This window comes from Pangasianodon hypophthalmus, chromosome 15, assembly GCF_027358585.1.
Source record: "Pangasianodon hypophthalmus isolate fPanHyp1 chromosome 15, fPanHyp1.pri, whole genome shotgun sequence".
In the NCBI taxonomy this organism is placed as follows: domain Eukaryota; kingdom Metazoa; phylum Chordata; class Actinopteri; order Siluriformes; family Pangasiidae; genus Pangasianodon; species Pangasianodon hypophthalmus.
In genome coordinates this window covers 9,495,001-9,519,645 of record NC_069724.1, presented here as the reverse complement: position 1 = coordinate 9,519,645, position 24,645 = coordinate 9,495,001, and the positions used below count along the sequence as shown (strand labels likewise).

The following is a 24,645-nucleotide window of genomic DNA, read 5'->3' as shown; positions in this document are numbered from 1 at the left end:
AATATCACCATCTTATTTCAGATCGCTGAAGGTCTCGCGTCCTTCTGCTCCTATTTAAAGCTGATAAACACACAAAGACATAGCGTGACCTTGGTCTGACCTCAGATAAAAGCTGATATAAGTAAAATAATTTTGTGGCGGGGAAGCACACACAGAATTAGCATACACAGGAGTGGAGGACATTAAGGGCGAGGCTTAATGAACGTCTCTAACAGCTAGCGACATCAGACCATCTTCAACCAAAGCTGTTTAACCAGACCTAAATCTGATGATGAGATGACTAAATCAGTAACTCTACAAATAAGCACACATTTTTCAGCAAACATTTCCATCTAACACAAAATTATAATATTTTACTCATAGCTCCAACTCTCCACCTTCACACACTACTACTGAGCTGAATATTAATATTTAAGCAATAGCTTTTATATAACAGTTCTATTAATAAGAAATTAATACCAAGTAACTGAGACTTCAGATACAATATGGTGAAATATTTTGTTCTATAGTTCAAATATAGTATATAGTACGTTCAAATGGTTCCCAAAGAAGCCACAGCTGGATAGAGCGTTGCGTGTTGCCATGCCAACGTACAGACTGACTGACAGCTCGTAGTAAAAGTAGTAACGGTTTCAGTGTAACGAACTATTGCTAGATTTGGAATTTTATGTCGTGAACACAGACAAGTGGAGTGATATAAGCCGAGAAATGTCCCAGTGCTGTTATATTAAATATCAGCACTTTTAGAACAGCGCTTGTCCAATCAAAATAGTGGCCTGGAACAAATTTAAAAAAAAAAAAAAACACAGAATACAGCCTGACCAATAAACACCTAATAAATGAAATGCCATCCAAGAGTCAGAATATAATACAGGACCTCTGTGCTTCACACTAAATTTCTACAAACCTTTCAATACTTCCTACAAGAAGATACTTTACTGTATAGATATTGTATAAAAAACTGTTTTGTAATAAGAACAGATGCTACTAATGAAGTCATATCACACCGGCTATGTTTCTGCAGTGTTTTTAAGCTAAACTCCACAGACATGCCCTCAGATCCCACACGGCCTGGGAAAACCCTTCACACAGTGAAAATGTTCTACTATACACACTTCTAAAAACTACAGACTTTCCTGAACTGAAAAATGTTTCTCGTTTACATGGTATACAGTATCTAGTTATAGCATCATAAGGGAGAAAAATTCATTCAAAGATTTCATACCATCTGTCGCAAAGGAGCGTCACTGACATTTTCTCAGCCAGTATCCGGTTACCGAATTAACTAGGTTTATGTCCATTTCGCTGTAGCTATTCATTACCTTGATCAGCGTATGACATTCACTGTGTGAGGAAATCAGACAGACTGATTGTTTGTACCACCGCGTTTGTTAAGGTTGTCCTTACCCAGGATGAACTCTACATGAAGATAGCCTAGGTAATATACTATTATATAATATAAACTATCTTTAATGTAGTTTATGCCCAAATTAATATCAATATATCCCTAGAACTAATATTAAAGCTGTAGGACACATGATTTTGAAACTTCTACTTGTACAAATCACACTATCATGTGGACTTTACTGCATCCTTTAACATGCGTATTAATCTAAAGACTTCTGAGAGGCAGGTAATACACATTCAACGAGAAGGCTGTGTCTCGAACTGCATTCTGCGCACTAAAAACAATGTCTAATTCGTTGTATTGCTCACGCGGGTCTGCGGATTGAGTTTAAGGGCTGTCCATGAGGTCCATGTGTCATTGAGGCTGATTACTGCAAGCAATCTTACTCAAAGCCAGGCATAAACCGGAAATCTGAGGGCGAGTCTTCGGCTGTACTATATTCAGGTGACGTATATGAGCTCGATTTAAACCCGACAGCTCGGACTGTGAATTTCTATGAGTAGCTGTTAAAGCTATTAGGACAACTGTTACTACTACTTTTGTCAGGAACATCGTGTTTTAGAGGAGTTTCCAACACATCCTACGCACTATAGCTTTAAATAACTCTTTTTCTTCGTAAAACAAAAAGCTATTGTGAATTCTCAACAAAACACAGCAACACGCATAATAAATAAAGGTCAGTGATAAAAGTTGCTGTGGTGGAAGAAAAGCAGCTGATTGCACGCAGAGGACAAACTTGCTCTACTGGTCTTTTGTGGGATTTTATTGTTCATGTTACTGTGCTTGGATACAAGCTGAGACTCTTACCATGACAAAATAATTTAAAAAAAGATCCTCATTAGGCATACATCCTCAACTTTATCAAAACATAAACATTTTCTTGACTCATAAATCAATTAGAAAAACAGCTTTGGACAACATCGCCAATGCACGAAAGCAGTCGACTATGTAGTATATTATATTACGGTGATGTCGTCATTTCTAATAAAGGCTGGAAAAATTTTAGACAAGAAGGAGGAGAGTTTCGATATAATTCTCCGATATGAATATCCATGCCATAGGTTGGCATGACACTAAATGCTCCTCCAGCCACACCCAGCACTGTGCGAACCACAATAACGTCATGCTCAAAGAGACAGGGTGTGTCCTAGGACAAGTGCGGCTTTTCCCTATCTGCAATCTTCGCTGTCTCCACTGTCCAGGAATAACCTGCTGTTCAAACTCGTTATCGTGAGCTGACACAGAAGTGCAGCTTGTGCACTAATTCACATCTATAACTCCTCAGTGAATGTACTCTGACCTCAACACAAAGTGACCTTTCACCCTTTCTAATGGATTCTATAACTTCTCAAGTCACTGACTGTCTGATTGGTGAGGTAAAACGGTTTAGTCATAAAAATATAATCAATTTGAAATCCTACTCACTAAAACACAAGGGCAACTATTTATTTACCAGGAAATACCGCCAAATATTTATTTATATTTCCCACACTGTTTATTTCCTTTCTTGCAATAAAGTGCCGTGGTTCCCGAAAACACATTTGTGACATCTAAATTAAAATGCTCACAATTTGCCACAAAGTGAAGACAGCCAAGTGTCAAGGAAAGCGCTATCTACCGTTTTCCGCATACGTGAGCTCACAGATGACCATGATTGGCTAGTGTCACTGTGATTGACAGGCGAGAGAGAGTAACACCATCCCTCCCACCAAGACAGCATAGACAGTTTTGTTCCCTTGGCTCTTGAACACAAATGGTTGTAGTATTGTCTGGATTAGATCTCACAATCCCCTGACAATAGAGCCAATGCTTTTCTGTTGTGCCACTTGGGAGCCCAATAATCTAATGATTTTTTTTTTTATTGGAGTGATGTCTTTAACTGACTCTACTCTACTCACTGCATATATTTTACAACTTTATACATTACAACACAGTGAAATTATTCGACAGATACAGATACTTGTGAACGACACCCAAAACTGACTGGATGATTTTAGTGGATTTATTTCCTCACATTTCTTCTTTCATACAAATAACGTGGACCTGTATTTCTGCTGACACTGTGTTTCCTAAAACTACAAAAAAAAAATAAAATTCTCAATTACATTTATGCCTTACACCACAGCAATATTGAATTCTCAAATCTGATTGGTCAGAAGGTGATTCATGTTCTATAACAGCAGCTTGGACAGTAGTTTATATTACTATACACATGTTTATTAATATACACATGTTTATATTAATGTGCCTTTAGGTTTTCTGCCACAAGAAAGTCTTCACGACAGATGACTTTGTGCTTTGTGATTTTTTGGTAACATAACAAGCTACATTTTTGTCTTATTAGCTTGACGAGAGGCTGGCTTTAACAAGAACGAACTTGTTTCACTGATGTTCCACAACATTAATTATAACCATAAATGGATAAAAAAGTATGTGTCATTCTTTAAAAAAAATTAAAAATGCAATTGCTGCGGTACAAAAGGAGATAATCAACTTTGAGGTGGTAAGAGCAAGTCCACTACATGTCAGCCCGCAACACAAAACCCTGTCGTTGATTATTTTCCTATACCAGCCTGCCCCAAAGTGTTTTATTCCTTACACATTACACACCCTGTAAACAATAATAAAGGCATTACAACAGCTCAGCTTCAAGCACCTTAAGCTTATTTCCATTACCCATGGTGCTCCACTGACACAGCAGGATTTCTCTAAAGTACACTCATTCAAGGAATTCCCACGAAAACAGATGACTGGAAACATTTCCATGTTTTTGTTTGTGTTTTTGTCTCAACTGTAGTTTTCTGTTGATGAACCTCAGTGCTGTTGTATATGAGAACTCGCCCACAGTGTTTTCCTCTGGATTTACATCATGAAATGACAAAATAATTGCGCTTACTTCTCAAAGCGCCAGGTCACTGCTGAAGCACTTTCTCGAGTGTGAGGATGGATTTAATTCAGTGCTGATTGAAAGTGTAGCATTAATCGAGTGCAGCATTTCTAGCTTCTAGAGTCTGGTGGCCTGAACGGCGGGACCTGAAGTGAGCGTGGTAACTGCAGCCGCAGTGGGGGATGGGGAAACACACACACACACACACACACACACACACACCTTGCTCTGATCTCCGCTCCCCTCGGACCTACACGACTTGTTTATCTGCCCCAGGCTGTGCATTGGGGTCTTTTTTAACCGCTCATGTGGGAGTTAATTCCCCCACAAAGCCATGTCTGCTCTATATTCAATGTTTCCCTGAAACAGGATAGGGTTTCAGCTTTTTCTTTCAGACCTTCAGACTCTTTATAGAGATCCTCTAATCAAAAACACTTCATTTTACACTGTTTCTTTAGAGTGTGGTACAGAAACACAGATATAAATATTTCACAATAAATAAAATTTTCACAATGCACAATATGCTTCACAATATGCGTTAGACTTGAACAAACAGTACTGCTTTTGTTAATACTTCTTTTAAAAAATAAATTTTAACATCCAATCAGCTATACCAGAGTCGGTCAGTGTTACAACAAAAGTTATACGTAAGATAAGACATATACAAAATCTTATAAAAGCGTATAGTGACATCATTCTACATTATATCGTCATATTGCTAAGCCCTGGTATATAACTAAAGCAGCAGCTACAAGCTTCCATTACTTGTTAGCTACATCAGCATCGTAGCTGCAGTACGAATCTTAAAAAAGCAAAACTCAGACACCAAACAGGGCTTATCGACTACATCATTAATGTAAGGTAGAAAATTGGGTCTGCTTCATTTCTGATCCGATCTGATCCTTTAATTTTCCATTATAGTGACCAGAAGGTTGTGAGTTTGAATCCCAGGGACCCACCTAAACTCTAGAGCATGTCCCATAACCCTCGCCTGCTGAATTAATAGCTAACTGGTCAGAGCCAGATTTCGGATTTGTCTCTTTATCTCTGGTGAGGATTAGCCCAGATTATGAGGAAACTAATTAGTCAGCATTAAGCACTGGATAAGCAGAAGAAGCAGCAGAGGTGGAGATTATTAACTTTTTCATAATTTGACTAGAAATGAGACTTAATTAAAGGAGCTGGGTTGTGTGATAAAAGCAATTAGATATGAATCCAACTTATTGCTCTTATGAATCCAGTGCACGTGTCTTCACGTGTCCTCGGAGTGTGTATTTTCACCATAATACACCTAATAATCACATCTGAATACTGAAATTACTGTTAATGTATTCTGTATGCTCTATGTCCACATGATGACGTCACTGAGGAAAATAGGGGGAAATAAAGCCTTGTCTGGCAAAAATCTGATGCAGAAAGCAGCATTATTGTGGTATGCCAGGAGTAAGAAAATAAATAAATTTAAAAAAAAGTCCCATGCAAGCTGGAGAGGCAGCCAGATATAAAGCTTATGGGGCAAAAGAAAATGAATACGCTCTGCATAACATTTGAAATGCCTTAACATGAATGATAGGCTTATGTTAATGCATATGTTCTAATCTCTAGGACTTGTCTGGAAGACACTCCATATAATCTAACACTAATAATAATAAGATTAAAAAAAAAAAAAAAAAACATGTTTAACAAAGGGTGAAGGGTGTTGATGGGGTGTTGATGGGATGAAGTTTTTTGCTAGGAAACATTTATTTAACATTTAGGGTCTAGGGTCTATGGTGACAGCGCTTTCTAAAAGTTATGGTGCTTTGCAAAGTTTCCCAGCACAGGAAGTGTTCAGGACAGAGGAGTTTATGCTTTTGAGTTTCTCAGTAAAATGACAAGCTGCATATAGAGAGAGAGAGAGAGAGAGAAGGAGATGAGAGAACGACTGTATATAACAGCTACAACATAAGTGATAACAGGAACTAACTTGCGGACAAACTGTCTTGTGGACATTCCACAACATTAAACCTTAACTAGCAAGCGTGAAAACACCCTAAAAGTGTTAAAAGTACAGGTTTCCAAGTGGTATTATCATCAGGAGATCACAATTTCGAATCCTGATGATGCCACGGAAGTCTGTGCTGTCTGTGTGGGAAGGACGGCATACACTCTCTCCCTTCACTCTCAATCACAGTGACACTAGCCAATCATGGGCGTATGTAAGCTCAGGTATGCGGAAGAGGGCTGATAGCGCTTTCCTCCGAGAGTGTTACGCTGTGTGTAGCTGTTGTTGGTAGGAACTGGCCAAGACTATATAAGGGGGAAAAAATGGACGAGTAAAGAAAAAACAACAAAAGAGTGGTTAAATTACAACAAATCAGGTTCCGCAGTTAAGCTAGGAGTGACACTGCGTGCGTGGCACACCACAACTGTGCTGCTCTTGTGCTGAACATTTATGTTTCATTCACTGGTTTGGTAAATATAACCTACAAATAACAGTACTGACATATGTTTTAAAAACATCCATTGGTGCTGTGATTGTACAAAGTTCATTCGTTCAATGAGATTTTCATTTCTATGCTAGGGATAGGCGATATAGACTTCAAACTATATGATGGTATTTTTTGTGGTAACGATATAAATGCCGATATGAAAATACACTGTGTGCACAATTATTAGGCAAGTTGTATTTCTGAGGATAAATGTTGTTATTGTACAACTACAGTGCTCTTGGTCAATCCAAAATGTTAACAAACCCTCAAACCTGAACATGTAAGTAGTAAAAGTGAAGTTTTGGCTTTCTTAAGAGAATATCTACATGTACACCAGTATTAGGCAACTATTAGTGTGCAGAATTATTATGCAACTAAATGACAAACAAAGATTTACCCATCTCACTTGTTTATTTTCACCTGTCAAAGTGAGAATAATAAACAAACTCAAAATTTACAAATAAACATTTCTGAAATTTCAAAAAGAAAACCTCAGTGACCAATATAGCCACCGTTCTTTTCAATAACAGTCACAAGCCTTCCATTCACAGAGTCAGTCAGTTTCTTGATCTGCTCAGAATCAACTTTTTGTGCAGCCACAACCACAGCCTCCCAGACACTGTTCAGAGAGGTGTACTGTTTACCTTCACTATAAATTTCCTGCTTAAGAAGGGCCCAAAAGTTCTCAATAGGGTTTAAGTCAGGTGAAGAAGGGGGCCATGTCATTAGTTTTTCATCTTTAAGGCCTTTACTGGCCAGCCACGCAGTGGAGTAGTTTGATGCATGTGATGGAGCGTTGTCTTGCATAAAAATCAAAGTCTTCTTGAAAGATGCAGACTTTTTCCTGTACCACTGCTTGAAGAAAGTGTTTTCTAAAAATTGGCAGTAGGTCTGAGAGTTGATTTTGAGTTCATTTTCAACCCGAAAAGGTCCAACTAGTTCATCTTTAATAATACCTGCCCATAACAGTACCCCACCTCCACCTTGCTGGCGTCTAAGTTGAAGCGGAGCTCTGTGTCCGTTACTGATCCAACCACGGGCCCATCCATCTGGTCCGTCAAGAGTCACTCTCATCTCATCAGTCCACAAAACCTTCGAAAAATCTGTCTTCAGATATTTCTTGGCCCATTCTTGACGTTTCAACTTATGTGTCTTGTTCAGAGGTGGTCGGGTTTCAGCTTTTCTTACCTTGGCCATGTCTCTGAGTACCGAACACCTCATACTACTTGACACTCCAGGTAGGTTGCAGTTGTGGAATATGGCAGCACTGGAGGATAATGGGTTCCTGGTAGCTTCATGTTTGATTCTTTTCAAATCTTTGGTGGTTAACTTGCGTCTTTTCTATTCGACACGTTTCTTGCGACCCTGTTGACTATTTGCTACAAAACGTTTGATGGGTCTGTGATCACGCCCCAATATCTTAGATATTTCAAGAGTGCTGCATCCCTGTGAAAGACTTTTTACAACTTTTGACTTTTCAGAGTCAGTTAAATCTCTTTTTTGGCCCATTTTTCCTGAGGAGAAGAATCTGCCTAATAATTATGCACACCTTGATATACGGTGTTGATCTCCTTAGGCCACACCCTACACCCTACAAACAAATACTATCACCTGGTATGCATTAATTCCAATAAGCATTCAAGTTTATACAGCTTGGAGTTGGAAATTATGGATAAAATGATGATATGCTCAAAATACTCACTTGCCTAATAATTGTGCACACAGTGTACTAACGTTCAACACTATCTTTTTGGCCACAAGTCACAGCAGCATTATGTTACATGTTGACACTTTCGTCTGGCTTTCCTCATGTTTTGGTTGGTGTTTTTGCTTGAGGTGGTGGAACAAATTTGATGTGTTTCCACTCTTTGTTGATACGGGTTTTTGACACAGACACAGACGTTTGATTCACATCTGAGCTTCTGTGTCCATACCACTTCCATATTACGCAGGAAGCTCCTTTTTTGGGGATTAATTCTTCTTCCTCGTCTAGGGTTGGAACTCCGCCTTCCGCCATGCTTGTTCTCGTTCTACACGTGAGATGCCCGCGTTGTGGTGCGTAAACACATCATCAACTATATCGTCAATATCACAGGATGACAAATTCTTATCATGGGGAGGAATTGTACCGGTATATCATGGCAGTTATAACTTTTAGAATACGAATTGTAACTTCTACTGAGCACATACACTCCTACAGCGGGGCTACAGGCCAAAACACCGAGCTGACATTCAGTAAATCTTTCACTGTGCAGTTAATACTTGTGTTTCTCAGTAACATGACAAGCTGCAGTTGTCTTATTAACTTCAAGAAAAAGAAAAAAGTAATGAATGAATGAATGAATGAATATGAATACTGTACATTGCACCTTTAAGGGTTCTGCCAAAAGAACCAAAAAACTTTAGATTTCTATTTTTTTTTTTTAAATGTTACATGTCTAATACATTAAAGTTATCTACAATGCATATTTTATTTTTTATAAGCAGACATAAATTAGTGTGGTGTATCTTGTTCTCCCGAGACATTTATTATATAGAAAATAAGGCAATACACTGTTACCGTTACTAGAAATGTTTTTAATTTAGCAATTAAATTAAGTTTAACTTACTAATTAAATAATTAACTGAATTTAGCTTGACTGCGAATAATTTTAAAATGTGTGCCATTATTTGGTGCTTGGTGATTAAGGAAACAGTAGCATATGACACTGACATGCTTCACTCGTCATTTGAGCATTCACAGAAAGTGCATTCAAGCAGAAGACACTGGTTTTACCACTGCGTTACGTAAGACGAGAGAAGTACTGCGAGTTCACAGAAAGAAGTCTAGAACAATCCAGTGATTAGCTTATTATCAGATCTGAAAACCAAAATCGAGTGTAAAACATGCTCGAGGCTATACAATGATATAATGGGCAATGGTGTTTCAGCAGCAGGTCAGAGAAACCCTTTATAGGCTACATTTAACATGACTTTATATGGTCATCCCAAGCACCTGCATGACACACACCTGTGCTTTTAGCTCCGCCCCCTCCTGGACCTACATGACTTGTTTACCTGCTCTTCCGTGTCCTTTTTTTTTTTTTGACCTGACATAAATTTCTGCCCCTAAAAAGGACAATGCCTTGGTATTTTCTTTAAAACTGGACACAGTTCCAATCTATGGTTTAAATCACATGTTTATTTGTACATTATCGTTTCCATAGTAGTAGCTCATTCACAGGGACTTGTATAAACATAATCTACATAATCTAAGGTTAATTTTTAAAAAAAATGTTGTTATTTAAAAAAAATTTATAACCGTATGTTCAGGTTTTCTGTCAGGAAAATGTTTATTTAACATTAATGGAAGGAGTCTCCAGTGTAAGCACACTGTAAGTGATAACAGGAAACATGTTTTGCTTACATTCCACAAGACTAAATGTAATTAGAAACGGATAAAAAAAATATGATGGTCAGTAATAAATTAAAAATTGTACAAGTTGTCAAATTTGCTGTGGTGTAAGAAGAGGAAAAAGCTTCAGGATATGCTGTTATAGGAAAATGATCAACTTCGGTGTGGTAACAGTAACTTTACTGTGTGTCACACTACCTTGTTGTTGATTATTTTCCTATAAAAGCACACTGTGTGATTACTTAACAGCCAACTGGAAGATACTTGTGACCATTAGTTTAATACATATGTTTGTCTGTTGGTCTTTATTGCACCATGACTCAGGATATGTGCGTGTGCGCGTGCGCGTGTGTGCGCACGTGCAACACCGAAACTGGTTAGAGAGCAACATCATCACCTGTGTGCACCTGTCCATAGCGTCCCTGCTGGAACCGGAAGTTAAAGCTCATAAAGACAAACGGGGTTTTACGGAAGTGTTTTTTTTTTTTTTTTTTAAATGATGGTGTAAAACATGTTAATAAACTACACTGCCCTTGCTTACCGAACTAATAAATAACTAACTAATAAAATAACACTTTTTTTTTTTTACTGGCTTTAGCAGTCTAGCTTTGACTGCTAAATTAGCTAGCTCGGAATTTCTATACGACAGCAATGATGAAGTGGGTCGAAACTTTCCAAAGGCAAACATTTCTATGAAGGAAAACTGGAATAAAAGCTGCCACAACACTCACCCTGGTGTAGAGTTCGTTCACTGACATGTTTCCGTTTCTGTTACAACATTAGCACAGTGAGGTTTGTTTATTTCTTTCTTTATTTATTTATCCTTCCGCGTTGAAAATGGTAATGTTTCCATTAAAGTGTATAATCCATGTAAGACATGTCCCGTCACTATTCCCTGTCTTACACACTCCCACACGTCCTGGTTGTCCTAAAAGTCCCGAGCTGGTACTTTTGAACCCGCAGGTAGGTAGAAAGAGAGAGAGAAAGAGAGAGAGAGAGAGAGAGAGAGAGAGAGAGATATTCAGGACGGCGTTAATGTTGGAGTCTCCCGCTGCCACTCCACTCTTCGCAGCAGGTGCCTCTTCCCATTTATTACACTTAGAGTCCAAAAGCCTGTGGCTTTCCCTTTTTCCTCAACTTTTCTATCTACACTGCGTGGAACAAACTCTGCATTTTATCACCAAACGACAAGAATAACCAAGAAAAACCGGTTAAAAAAAGAAAACCGAACTAATGTAGGTGTGAGTTCCTTTCCTGTATCCATAGACTCCACAGGGCTGAAAGTCTACCTGCCTATTCTACTGCGCCTCCTGCTGACCAATCAGCGCGCTGCACTGCCCCATTTCCAACCAATCAGAATCACAGGAATATTATGACATCAGCATAATATGCATAATATCAAATCATATTAAAACTGAACTTTTTATCAGCCTCTAAACTGAAAACATAGAGTATCTTTAATGAAGATAATTTTCAGAACTGGAACAATGAACTGATTTCATATTAAAGAACAATAGAGTTCTTACCATTAATAATACATAGTCCATTTTATCTAGTAATTGTAAATTATAAAAGTTAGATGTTTATTGTTTTGTGTTATACACTATTTACATAAATTAATTATTTTAATTGAACAAATGTATGCAAAATGACCATTATGTTCTAAGAAAAATATGTTAATAATAAAACATGCATGTAAACCTTTCTAGTGTCATCTTAATTAAAACAGATGAGCAGCTGCTTTTTTTTTTTTTTTTTATAGAAAAAAGCACCATGAACCCCCATATATGCACATTCCTGTTTGAGGGGACAACACAATTATTAAACACAATTACCTTATTAGCACGTGGGTGCGATTAATTATCTCATTCCATCACATTCCTAAGCCTTGGCCATGACTTAATTATCTCATTCCCATGCCTCACTGCACTGTGGCCACAAATTATTTTTATTAGAGATGTCACCAACATGGCTCAGTATTTTAGTATATTAGTAGTAAATAATGTTTGCATTTGTCTTATTGTGATATAAACAGAGGTTAGAAGTCAGTCAGCATTTTTATCAGAAAAAACAAAAACAAACAAAAAAAAAACCCTGCACTGTGTGTCAAATCAGTGTTCAATTTATTTAAATAGAATGACTGTTTTGTAGATTTTTTTTTCCTTTTCTTTTCTTGGTCGTTATTATAATTTTACTTCACTTGCAATTTTTTTCCGAATCAGTGTACCGACCAATTTCTATCAAAATCAAAATTCATGAATATTTCTTTCACTGCTCATACTTTGATTCATGGTGTCACTATTAAGCTATGCAGTTACAGTTCATTTTGGAATATGTTCTTTCTTTGGTAGAGATAAGCATAAAAGCCAGCACTGTCACCAGGTTTGCATGACAAAACCAGCCGAATGACCAAGAAAACCAGCCGAAAAAGTCAGTCCAATACAACCAAACAACCAAAACCTCATAATCTTCCTTTCTCCAATTCTATACACTACTTACAGTTGCATGTTTACATACAGCAGGATTACCAACATACAGTTTCCATAAATACTTACTTTACCAAAAGTTCATAAACTGATCTTGTATTATTTCTTACTTAATGTCAGAATAGATATGACTATGAGAAACACTGACACACAACGTAATACATTCGTACATTAAAAGTAGATTTTAGTACGTTAACTGTAACATTTAACTTATAAATTTACCTGTTATTTCATTACATTTTAATCACAACCATATATTCTTGTATTTCTGTGCATTTACTCATTGATTTTTTCATATCAGCTATATTTAAACACACACACACACACACATATATTTGCATCAAATTAATTCAGTTAATATATAGCCAATACATTGCCTCTGATCTTCACTGGGAGAAATTATAGTCATCAAATGTTTCAGTGTATGGTTTGGCCAAATATACAGTGCCTTGCACTAGTACTCATCACCTTTGAACTTTTCCACATTGTGTAGTGAGACAATCTGGAACTGAAAGAGACTTTAGTCAGAGAAATAACCAAGAGACCAAACATGGTGCTACCACCAACATGCTTCACTGACGGGATGGTGTTCTCAGGGTGATGAGCAATGCTGAGTTTCTGACAAAAGTAGAACTCAGTGCCAAAGCTAAAGATTTTGACACAGCTTTTGTGGAGTGTTCGGGTTATAGTTGTCCTGAGAACAGCTCCTCCTATCTGAGCTGTGGGTCTCATAGCCTCTTGGCTGCTTCTCTGTCTAATGCCGTCCTTACCCTGTCACTGACTGCTGGACTGTTGTGATATATTTAATTCTTGCCATACTTATGCTTAATTTTTTAATAATGAATTTAATGGTGCTTCACGTTTGGATTGTTTTTACTAACCAAACCAGAACTACAACTTGTGTACATGAGCTTGGTACAAAAGACAAAAACAGTTCAGGAAAGCCTGTAATTTTCAGCACTATGTCAAAATGTGACCATGTGAATGGGTTTCACAGGCTGCCACATATTATAACACAGCAACACTACACTAATAAAACAGAGTCCACATGTAGATTTACCTTGACGTAGAGGTCCTGGTCAGTCGTCATCCTGTCTTCACCTTAGACTGTAACAGTATCCACAAATGTTCTGAAAGGTACTTTAACTGTTTCCTTCTTCACATATTTAAAAGCTTAATACAAATCGCAGGCCAGAATGTTGTGAACTTTAAGCTGGGAGTGAACTGACTATCACACACAGGTACGAGTTAAAGCCTGCACATGCCAGAGTGGTGAAAAGGGAGAAGACAGTAATGACATCAGACAAAACCGGTCCACTCCCAAACCACTCCTTCAGCAGGTATGGGGTGTTGAGCTCTTTAGTATGCTTTGTCCAGGAATAGTCTAACCTAACCCAAATATACAAAAAGGTGTTACACGCACAGTAATCATTTGAGCAAGCATGTCATTGGATAAAAACTTACTGTCCAGTCATACTGCAATCCTGTGGTTTGTCTTACATGATTTCCAGCACAGAAAAAAAGATCAAACCAAAGATAGGCTTTTACAGCAGGATAAACTGGATTTTTTTTAAAATTTAGGTGTGAAATTGTTAATGCAAATTCAAGGCTGGAGTTTAACGACATCTAGACATTCTCTAACTCCTTTTTCAAGAATCTGTGCATTCTGGAGGCGTGACTGTCTCACTGTAGACGGTTACACACTACTGAGATTGACACGAGCAAACAGAACGGTTGCTACAGAAGACATGACATCATGAAAAGTGGCTCAATAATGCATTAGAGATTAAAAAAAGGATGACCTTTATTTGCTTTGAATAATGATTCAAGATTGTTCAAACCCTTAACATTGAAATAATTAACTTCATTAAAAACTAGTCAGTCAAGTCACACACCTTTTGGAAATATAGTCACAGAAACAATCTAAGGTGCATTTCAGAAATAAAGTTGATTTAATCAGGACCAAAAGTAGCGCCTCAGAGGAAAGACGTTTATTTTATTTTTTTTATTTTGTTTTGCACATCTTGATCACAATTCAAAGATATTGTATATCAGCCTATGAAACTATAAAACCTATTAAAGGTACAGGAGCTCACTGAGACTTTTTCACTGTGAGAGCTAATCACAGCTTATAGCTATTGATTTGAGCAGGTTTAGTTAGTTGTTGGTTGATCTCTTCTTCTTCTTCTAAAAGGGTGAACTGCTGTGGTGTGTGATGTCGGCCTGGACAGGATCTCCTGCACCTTCTGATTGTATTTCTCCTGGTACATTCGACTCCTTTGGACCTCCCGGTCGTTTTCAGCTTGCTCGACATCACACAGCTGCTGCTTGTGCAAAATCTGAGCCAACAGACCAGCTTGATATTCCTGACATGCCTCCCTGAGACTGGAGTACAAAATTACACGATATTAATAATATACAATTTTCCACTTGCTCCAAAAATAGTTGATCAGTCATAATGCTTGCTTTTTTTTTTCTTTTTTTTTTTGTTTTGCACTGGAGCTATGAGACTAAAGTAGCTAAAGGTAATATAAGTCTATGTCACCCAAAATCTTTTCTGTAAATATCTGTATCAGGGGTTGGAGTCAGAAGTGGATGCAAGTGAACGAGAACAAAGCAATCATGGAAACACAAGACCACGAAGTGAACGTGACAAAAGCAAGACAAAGTGTGCTACCAAAGAAAGAACCTAAATACCAGTGCTCATTAGACATTAACCTGACTCAGGTGCATGTGATCTCAGATGTGCAGAGGCTGATGGGTAACACAATCCTGACAATCTACCTCTAACCATATCTAGCTCCTCAGTGATGAGACTTGCTGATGTGGTTTAGGACAGAGTGGTGATTGCTGTCATGAACAAAACTTCACCATGTAGCTGAAGCTTGGACAGCCAGAGATGCTTTTTTCTTAGTGCAATTTGGTATGAATTCTGCAGTCGAGAGAAGGTGGAGTTTTACTGAAAAGCTGAAAGTAAAGAGAATAGTGATATACTGTAGTTCCACTTTGAACTGGGTCTTCCTGCTATTTTAGAAAATAACTGATTTAAAAATGAGATCAAATACACTACACAGCCAAAGGTTTGTGGACACCTGACCATCACACCCATATGTGCTTTTTTGAACATCCCATTCCAGATGTATTCCCCTTTGCTGTTATAATAACCTCCACTCTTCTGGGAAGGTGATCCTCTAGATTTTTGGAGCTTCCACTAGATTTTGGAGCGTGGCTGTGGGGATTTGTGTTCATCCAGCCACAAGAGCATTACTAATGTCAGGCAAGGAGGCTTGGGACACAGTCGGCTTTCCAGTTCATCCAAAAGGTGTTCAGTGGGGTTGAGGTCAGGGCTCTGTGTGGGACACATGAGTTCTTCCACTCCGACCTTGGCAAACCATGTCTCTCTTTATAGATCTCACTTTGTGCACAGGGGCATTGTCATGCTGGAGCATGTTTGTGCCATGAAAAGACATTCTATACAATTGTGTGCTTCCAACTTTGTGGCAACAGTTTGGGGAAGACTCACATATGGGTGTGATGTTGAGCTGTTTTGACCATCTTGTGTATATTAACAATGTTATTCGAAGCATGTATATGAAAACTTGGACCTGTATTTACAGAAAAGATTCTGGGTCAGATAGGCTTGTATTACTTGTTAGCTACATTAGTCTGTTCGCTCGAGTTAAAACTAAAAAAAGCAAACATCAGACATAAAACATGTCCTGGCTGATCAGGAGCATTTACAATTGAAATGTGATCTTCATGAAAATCCAGTTCGTTTGGAAAAATGTTTGTATCCTACATGAGCTTCTGTGGAAATTTGCATATAAGGAGACCCACTTACGTAAACTTCGATTGGCTGGGTTTGAATCTTTAATTGTTGATTTACTGGAATTTTATATACAGATTATACTGTTTAAATCGCTTATTAATTTTAATTCCACACACAAATGTCATGAAGACTTTGTGAAACCCTGACATTTCATGTTAACGACTTGAAAGAAAACACTCCAAAACAAATCAATATATTAAGGCTAATAAGACTAGCTATACAATTTAGACAAAAGAAATGGCACCCTATAAATGGAGGAAGAGTTTGTGTGTAGCAGTGGTAGCTGATGCGCTGCAGTGGCTGAGCTGCATTACTGGAAGATTTAGAACATGCCTTCACTAAACGTAAATTAGCTGTACCGAAAATATACTTGGTAATTTACAGATGAGTAGAAGGAAATTTGTGTGTGTCGTGCAATTGTGAGTGCACAAATAGGGAAAAAAAAAATCAGTGTTACCCAAATTTGTGTAAATCTGATTGGAATTTTCTATTTGGTGTGGCCAATGAAAACAGTTAAACACAACTATACTAAAAGATTAATCATTGAGGCCCATTGTATGCATTTGATTTTTCACTGAACTCTTCCTATAATAAGAGGAGCAGAGAAAATCAGAAAGAGAAAGAAAAAAGTCAGCAAGAGGTGATAGCTTTAATCCCCACCGTGTTTTTTCCTGTTCATCCAGCAGCTTGTTCTCCTGGATGGTTCTATTCAGCTCGTCTCTCTCCTTAGCCAGTTCAGCCTGTTTCTGAGCATTCCTCTCCACTGAAAGAATAACAGAAAAGACAGAAAGCAAGTAACAAACATTATTGTCTTTAAATCGTCACATGACGTACTCAGCGCTTATGGGAAAACATGGAACTTTTACTTCAAAAACCTTTATTTTAAGAGTAAATCCAAATCCCTGATGAAGGCAAACAGAACCATGATGCACAAGACCAAGTTTTCAGCTGTCCGATATGGTTGTACTTTTAAAAGCCATTTTAATTTTTTTTTTGTTAGCTTGCCTTTGGCTTTGGTTATTCATTTGGTTTTCAGTTTTCTTCTAAATAATTTTATACAGAAATTTAAGAGCATTTAATTTTATGTTCAATTCAAATGGTGTTCATTTGCCAATTAAATTGTTGCAAACCTGCTTCTTGTTAAAAATGTGCTAGCTAGCCAGCATAGTAAGTGATGCATGATAATGACAAGTAACCAATTCTGTGTGTTTTTTAAAGCTGTGGAAAGACTTTTCTCAGAAAAAAAAAGCTTTAAAATCATCAGTTATTTTGAGTCGAGTTAATTTTCTGTCAAAAGTAACTGTACGTGAATGCAATGCGGAAATCTTAATAATTGTATAAATCACAAATAACCAGTTAATTTGGTAAATCTGTTACCTGACTTTCAGGTTTATGCCTGTCATTTCAAATGAATCTTTACTATTCATGTCTCTTCATCTTTATACTTCATGTCTCTCTTTAACTGTTTACTGATTATAATTTTGCACAATGTTTAGCCGCCCCTCTCAAATTCTCCAGAGCCATACACTTTGATTTCGCCACTCATGAACAGTAACGTCGAAAACATTTTAGTCAAAGTTCAAATCCTGTGTTTTGCAAAAGTAGTATAAAAGTTGTATAATGTTGGAAGTTTTGTAAATCTATACCTGACAGTGTGACATATTAAATTACTTTCATTAAATGACATTTTCTCAAGAATTGCTGAACGATGAGAAGTTTCTAGACCAATGGTTCTCAAAGTGGTGTCTGTGAAGCAATACCATGTTTTATTTTATTTTATTTAGCTACATACTATTTACTTACAGTGATGGAAATCCCAAACCACCATTATTAAAGTTATTATATTTATTATTAAGTTTGTAGTTTTATATTAGCTGGTTTAACTGGTCCCATTAATTAAATGGGTTTAATCCAAATCTCAAAAACTCAAAAACAATTAACCTATAAATAATTTCAACTTGAACCTAATGTGTTCGTTCTGTGGGTGTAGGTTGTCTCCAACAAATTACCAGAATATAGTACACATTTACATACTGACAAAGGATCCTGGCTGCAAAAATCTTTTACACGTCTACACTTAGGATACCAGGTAGTCATCAGGTCAAGTATCCTGTACCTACTGTAGTGCTATTACTTGTTACAGTGGGCAAACTGGTTCCCTCATCTATAGCACTCATGGCAGTGTTTCAAATATATGTCATGCATTTAGTATGTTCCTTACACTTTTCCTGAATTTGAAAGCGTTGTGTGTCCAGGACATCTTTCATGAGCCGGTCTCTGGCTTCTTTCACCAGACGGTTTTGCTCCGCCCTGCGCTTCCACGTCTGCTGCAGCTCAGCCTCGATCAGCTGCTCCGTCTCTGCCTCGTGCCGTCTCTGTTCCTCCAGCTGCTCCGCCAGGTACTGCCGATACCTTTGCTGCTCATCACGCAGTTCCAACTATTCAACGGGAACATTTTGTTCACTAACATGGCATGTTTTAAATCATTCCTGTTTACAGTACTTCTACTACAACGGTTAGAATTGGTTGCAGCTTAACTGAAATGAGAACTTCACACTTTGACACCGTATGTGGGAACTTATTCAGCCTGAAGCTACAGTATGAGTTCCTGTATGCTTTTAGGACGTTTTGGCACCAGAAAACTGGAACTGTTCTTTTTTCACTGATCCAGTACTGAGGATTACAGTTACAGGTATGGTTGCTTCTGGAAACCACAAACACAATGTGTAACACTATATACACAAACATAGTCATCATTTTTAAAAGATCATTTCAAGATTTAACAGTGAAGCAACACAGGGGCTAAATCAGATTAATGTAGGCTTAACTGAGCAAAGTGTGCTGACACTAGCTATTGTGAAACTCAAATTTTCAGTGTTCCTTCCAAAGACACATCCTTAGAACACATGTTTTAGCTAGATTGCCTAAATGGTATAGCAGGAGAAAGAGCTTAAGAATTAACAATCTTTCTGATTGACAGAAAAGTACTTGTTCTGATTGGCTGGATGTTGGTGGACCACATGATTTGTTTTCTTTAAAAGAAGCAGCCTTTATTATTTGTTATATATACATTACAGCACAGTGAAATTCTTTTCTTCACCTATCCCAGCTTGTTAGGAAGCTGGGGTCAGAGCACAGGCTCAGCCATGATACAGCACCCCTGGAGCAGAAAGGTTTAAAGGCCTTGCTCAAGGGTCCAACAATGGCAGCTTGGCAGTGCTGGGGCTTGAACCCTCAACCTTCTGATCAGTAACCTAGAGCCTTAACCACTTACAGGAACAACGTTACTTTGCTTTCTAAAGGGGTTCTACTCTGAGCTCTGTCTCACTGGGAAACTCTCTGTTTTACACAGAACATTCATTCATCTTCATTAACCATTTTATCCTGGTCAGGGCCACAGTAGATCTGGAGCCTATCCCCGGGAAGACACCCTGGATTTAACCCCTGTATCACAGAGAGTCACCAGTCTGCCTACTAGCATGATTTTTGGAGGTGGAACCCAGAGGAAACCCATGCAGATACATGGAGAACATGTGAAACTCTACACAGACAGTAACCCATTCTCAGGATCGAACCGAGGACCCTGGAGCTGTGAGGTGGCAATGCTACCCGGTGCACCAACACAATACATCATTTATTTAAAGGATTCCCCCACAGAAAACTTCAGAGTACTAGACTTTTTTATAATATTACAAAAGATGTTCTGAATCTACCTGTACAATGGCATAAGCACACCATTTGCAGGATAATCCATCCATCCATTCTCTGTACCACTTGTCCTACACAGGGTCATGAGGTAACCTGGAGCCTATCCCAGGGCACATGGTGGGGGAAACCCTGGACGGGGTGCCAGTCCGTCACAGGGCACAATTGCACACACACCCATTCACACACTATGGGCAATTTTGGAAATGCCAATCAGCCTACAACGCATGTCTTTAGACTGGGGGAAGGAATGCAGAAGTCATAACTAGATCTAGAACCACAAGCATCTGTTGGCTCCCATTTGGTACAGTTCTTGTTTTTGAATGCGCAGTGGACAGACACTCTTAGTGTGGCATGCTGATATCTTACCTTCCTCAGAGCCTCTTCTTTTTTATCGTCCTTCGCCTGTGTAAGCAGGTGCTCCAGGATGCTCATGTCCAACGCCAGCTCCTCCTGCTGTTCCTGCGCCAGACGCTTCATTTTCAGACGCAGCGAGGTGTCTAGCTGCCTGCGCCGGCTCTCCTGATTCTGGAGTTTCCGTCTGTGCTCCCGCTGCTCTTCCAGACGCATCATCTCCCTCTGATCTCGCTGAAGAAAAACACATTATAAGCACAGAATCAGCAAATACAGATGACTTCAATCATATGCATTATTAATATTTAATTCATATGTAACAGGTATAGAAATAAAACACTTGGGGACATGCTGATATAATAAAATAATCAGTGATGGGGTGGTGTGATGTGGTCCAACGTGACATGGAGTTACTGTTACCACACCAAAGTTATAACAGCGTACCAGTAACTGGGCTTCTTCATCTTGGAGCTGTTTGGCCTGCAGCCTCTGTTGCTCTGCAGCTTCAATCTGGATGCGCAGGAAAGCCAGCTGCTGCAAGTTATTCTCTTTCTGACGCTGCGCCTGCAGGTTCTCTCGCTGCTCTTTAGCTAGACGATCTCCTTCCCACAGCTGTGCAAACAGCTTATCTTCCTCCTGCTGCAGTCGATGCTCTTCCAGACGTGTTTGGATCTGTGCTGCACGCTCCGTGCAGACCTCTTCCTGTTGCCGGCGTGTGTGCATAGCCCGCAGCTCATCACTCTGCTGTCTGAAACCCAGGACCACAGAGAAACAAGTAAGGAAATCTCATAGCCATCTAAAAGTGCTAGATGCCTAAATTATCACACAGCCATGTAGTATTCAGACCAGAAGTTTAAACTGGTAGTCATACTGTATGTTCACTATTATTCTAGAAGATTCCTTCTGAAGGGCCCATTCTGGTAGTATTTACAATATCGGACGTCTGAACTGGTTGTTGTATGTTCAGCATCTTTTAAGAAAAAAACATCTGAAAGGCTGACTGTTGTAGTATTCCCAAGATTAGAAGTCTAAACTGCCAATCAGATGTTGACCAACTTTCTAGAAGATTCCGTCTGAAAGGCCCATTCTTATATTCACAAGATCAGAAGTCTAAACTGGTAGTCATATGCTCACCATCTTTCTGGAAGATTCCATCTGAAGGACCAATTTTTGTAGTATTTCCAATATCAGAAATCTAAACTGGTAGTTTTGTGTTCATTATTTTCCAGAAGGTTCCATTTGAAAGGCCCATTCTTGTAGTATTTCCAACATCAGATGTCTAAAGTGGTAGTTTTATGTTCATTATTGTTCCAAAAGATTACACCTGAAGGACCAATTTTTGTAGTATTTCCATCAGATGTCTAAACTGGTAGTTTTACGTTGATTATCTTTCTAGAAGATTCCATCTGAAAGGCCCACTCTTGTACTATTTACATCATCAGAAATCTAAACTGGTAGTTGTATATTCACCATCTTTCCAGAAGATTCCATTTTAAAGGCCCATTCTTGTAGTATTTACAACATCAGAAGTCTAAACTGATAGTCATATGTGCACCGTCTTTCTAGAAGATTCCACTCTTGTAGAAATACCAACAACAGAAACCCAAACTGGTAGTTGTTCACTGATACCTCTGAAGAATTCTCGAGTGACACAATGATGAAACTTTTCCAATATGGCTGAACCCATAGGAGCTTTGTTAGCAGCTGATGCTAAGTATCATTATAGGATCTACATTATAGCATTATTTTAGTTGTCTAAGCCTTTTTTCAGGAATTTGCCATCACATCTGAGGAAAATGTTGATGTTTTCATCTTGATTCCACTTTCACTGTGTCTTTACATTGTCTGTACAATGACTTAATAACCAAGTGCTAGCTTTCTAAATCATTAGCCTCAGTCATTAGATAGTTCTTGCTAGTTGTCAGTGTTTCCCAGTTGCCTAGCTACTGTGTTCATGACTTTATCCACTTAAACAATAAGAGTACTGTGTGTTCACCTCACCATATAGAAAGCACAATGTCACAGGTTCCAGTTGAATTTGCTAAGGAAAGAAGCTATTCAATTCATGATGGCATTACGACTGTTTTTAGCTCTGTTATTTCTTATATAACAGTCTGACACAATATTCACGAACGTGATCTTTGTTTGTCCTACGAGCTTCAAATCTGACCTTTTGCTTGCTCTCATATGAAAGTAAAAAACTCCCACTCATGCAGCGTTTTTGTTGTCTCAGTACTGATGTACGTACCTCAAGTCTTAACCAGATGCCCCTTTCTGGCAAGCTTTCTAAACATTGTGTGTGTGTGTGTGTGTTTGTATGTGTTTAGCACACATTATCTGTACATTCTGAATAATGTATTTGTATAGAGTTACATTCCTACTACCTGAAGAGTTGATCAAGCTTCTCAGCAACCACCTTCTGTCTCTCACTCTCTCTTTTCTCCTGCAGATACTTTGCTCTCTCGCGCATCCTGGCTTGGCTTTCAAGCACAGTGTCTTTCTTTGCCTCCATCTCTCGCAACAATTCTCTCTCCTCAGATTCCAGCATTTTACGCAGCCTGTACAAACAGTGACAGTAAGAGATGGATGGACCAAACTAATGATACACATCCTTTCACACATCCATTAGTTCAACCTACACAACGTGTAAATGAAACAGGATGAATACCTTTCTCTCCGTTCATCGATGCTCATCTCGTACTGTTCCATTGCCTCATGGACGCGCCGCTCTATAGTGGCCGATACCATCCTCTGCTCGGTGTTCTTCTCCCAGCGCGTTCTCAGATCCCAGGCACTTTGCTCTTTGGTAAACTCCAGCACACTGCTGCGAGCAGCCTCCTGTTTCCTTCGTTCTATGATAAGGTAATCTGAGGGTCTGCATGATGGCTGTCTGGCTCGCTGAGAATATGATCAATCAGTGAAAATCTCACTGTCATAGATGTTGTGTCTCAAAAAGAGCAACATATACTGTACGTAGAACGTCCACTCTCACTAACATATGCTGGGTATATCTTTTGTGCTATTAGTTAGAGGACCTAGACGATGTAGTGTACTGTTTAAAAAAGGACTATATTTGTACCTTTGAGCCTACATTTTAATTCATTCATTCATTCATTCATTCGTTCTTCTTCAGTAACTGCTTTATCCTGGTCAGACTTGATAAAAAAAAAAAAACCTGGACAAAAGCCATCGCAGGGTACCATTCATTCACACTAAGGGGAAATTTAAAGTTGCCCTTCCACCTACTGGCATGTTTTGGGAGGTTGGAGGAAACTGGAGAACCCAGAGGAAACCCACAGGACAACATAAAAAAACTCCAGCGCCATGGTCTAACCACTAGTCCTCCAGGGACCCTCACAACAATGCTATATATAAGTGATTTAAATGATAGCTGAAAATGACTGATCTGGAAGGAATAAATGTAATGTAAGAACCAAAAGGTGCATTCTTTCATTCACAGTAAGGCAATTAAGTAAATGAAAGTAACTTTCACTTGCATTCTGTTAATTGAAAGTAAAATAGATAGATAGATAGATAGATAGATAGATAGATACACTAAAATAGCAATGAGGTATACCTCTGTACATGAGTACTGTGATATGATCTACCTACCATATTATGATTTCTCAAAGATAAAAATGTGATCTTCCAATTAAATTCATTAATAATGTTCCTAAAGATACAAAAGACACATCCTTGACCCTTTGCTTCATTGACAAACTTTTATACCCTAAATCCAGAGTTTAGTAGCATTGTATTCTGGCAAATGGAAGACATTTTCCCAAACTAGTAATCTAACATTATGTTACTGCAAGTTTATTATTATTATTATTATTACTATTATCATTATTATTAAAATTTTTATTTGTTTATTTATGTCTCCATCTATTTATTTTTTCATTTTTCTTTTTAAAATTAATTTATTTTTTGCATTTGATCTTACCACTGCTACTGAGTGAGGTGTAGGGCCGGTAAATTCCCGACACTGAGTTTTCCTTCTCTGTCCAACCAGCATGTCTGCCCAGCGACCCCGAGCTCAGATTAAATCACCGACACAAAAACTTTAAATTTAATAAAGAAACGTAAAAAAAAGTTTCCGTTTAACAGCTTC

At 38.3% G+C, this 24,645-nt stretch overlaps 2 protein-coding genes across 3 annotated transcripts in view; both read right to left on the bottom strand.

Moving 5' to 3' along the window:
- myo5b (myosin VB) overlaps positions 1–13,926 on the bottom strand; it is an 85,368-nt gene extending 71,442 nt beyond the window's left edge. Inside the window, exon 1 of one of the 2 annotated variants that reach the window (XM_026938600.3) lies at positions 13,707–13,926. In XM_026938600.3, the coding sequence (XP_026794401.1) occupies positions 13,707–13,736 (30 nt within the window). In that variant the 5' untranslated portion in view covers positions 13,737–13,926. Of the gene's footprint in view, positions 1–10,891; positions 11,452–13,706 lie in introns of those variants that run through there. The other variant, XM_053240392.1, reaches the window with a different exon arrangement.
- A 515-nt stretch (positions 13,927–14,441) lies between these two features.
- Positions 14,442–24,645, bottom strand: part of cfap53 (cilia and flagella associated protein 53) — a 10,217-nt gene continuing 13 nt past the window's right edge. The window contains exons 1-8 of the mRNA XM_026938810.3: positions 24,478–24,645; positions 23,203–23,432; positions 22,919–23,092; positions 20,979–21,282; positions 20,550–20,768; positions 18,697–18,913; positions 17,136–17,238; positions 14,442–15,031 (exon numbers count right to left, since the gene is read on the bottom strand). The exon at positions 24,478–24,645 is cut by the window's right edge and continues 13 nt beyond it. Coding sequence (XP_026794611.3) covers positions 14,800–15,031; positions 17,136–17,238; positions 18,697–18,913; positions 20,550–20,768; positions 20,979–21,282; positions 22,919–23,092; positions 23,203–23,432; positions 24,478–24,549 — 1,551 coding nt within the window. The 5' untranslated portion in view covers positions 24,550–24,645 and the 3' untranslated portion in view covers positions 14,442–14,799. The remainder of the gene's footprint in view (positions 15,032–17,135; positions 17,239–18,696; positions 18,914–20,549; positions 20,769–20,978; positions 21,283–22,918; positions 23,093–23,202; positions 23,433–24,477) is intronic.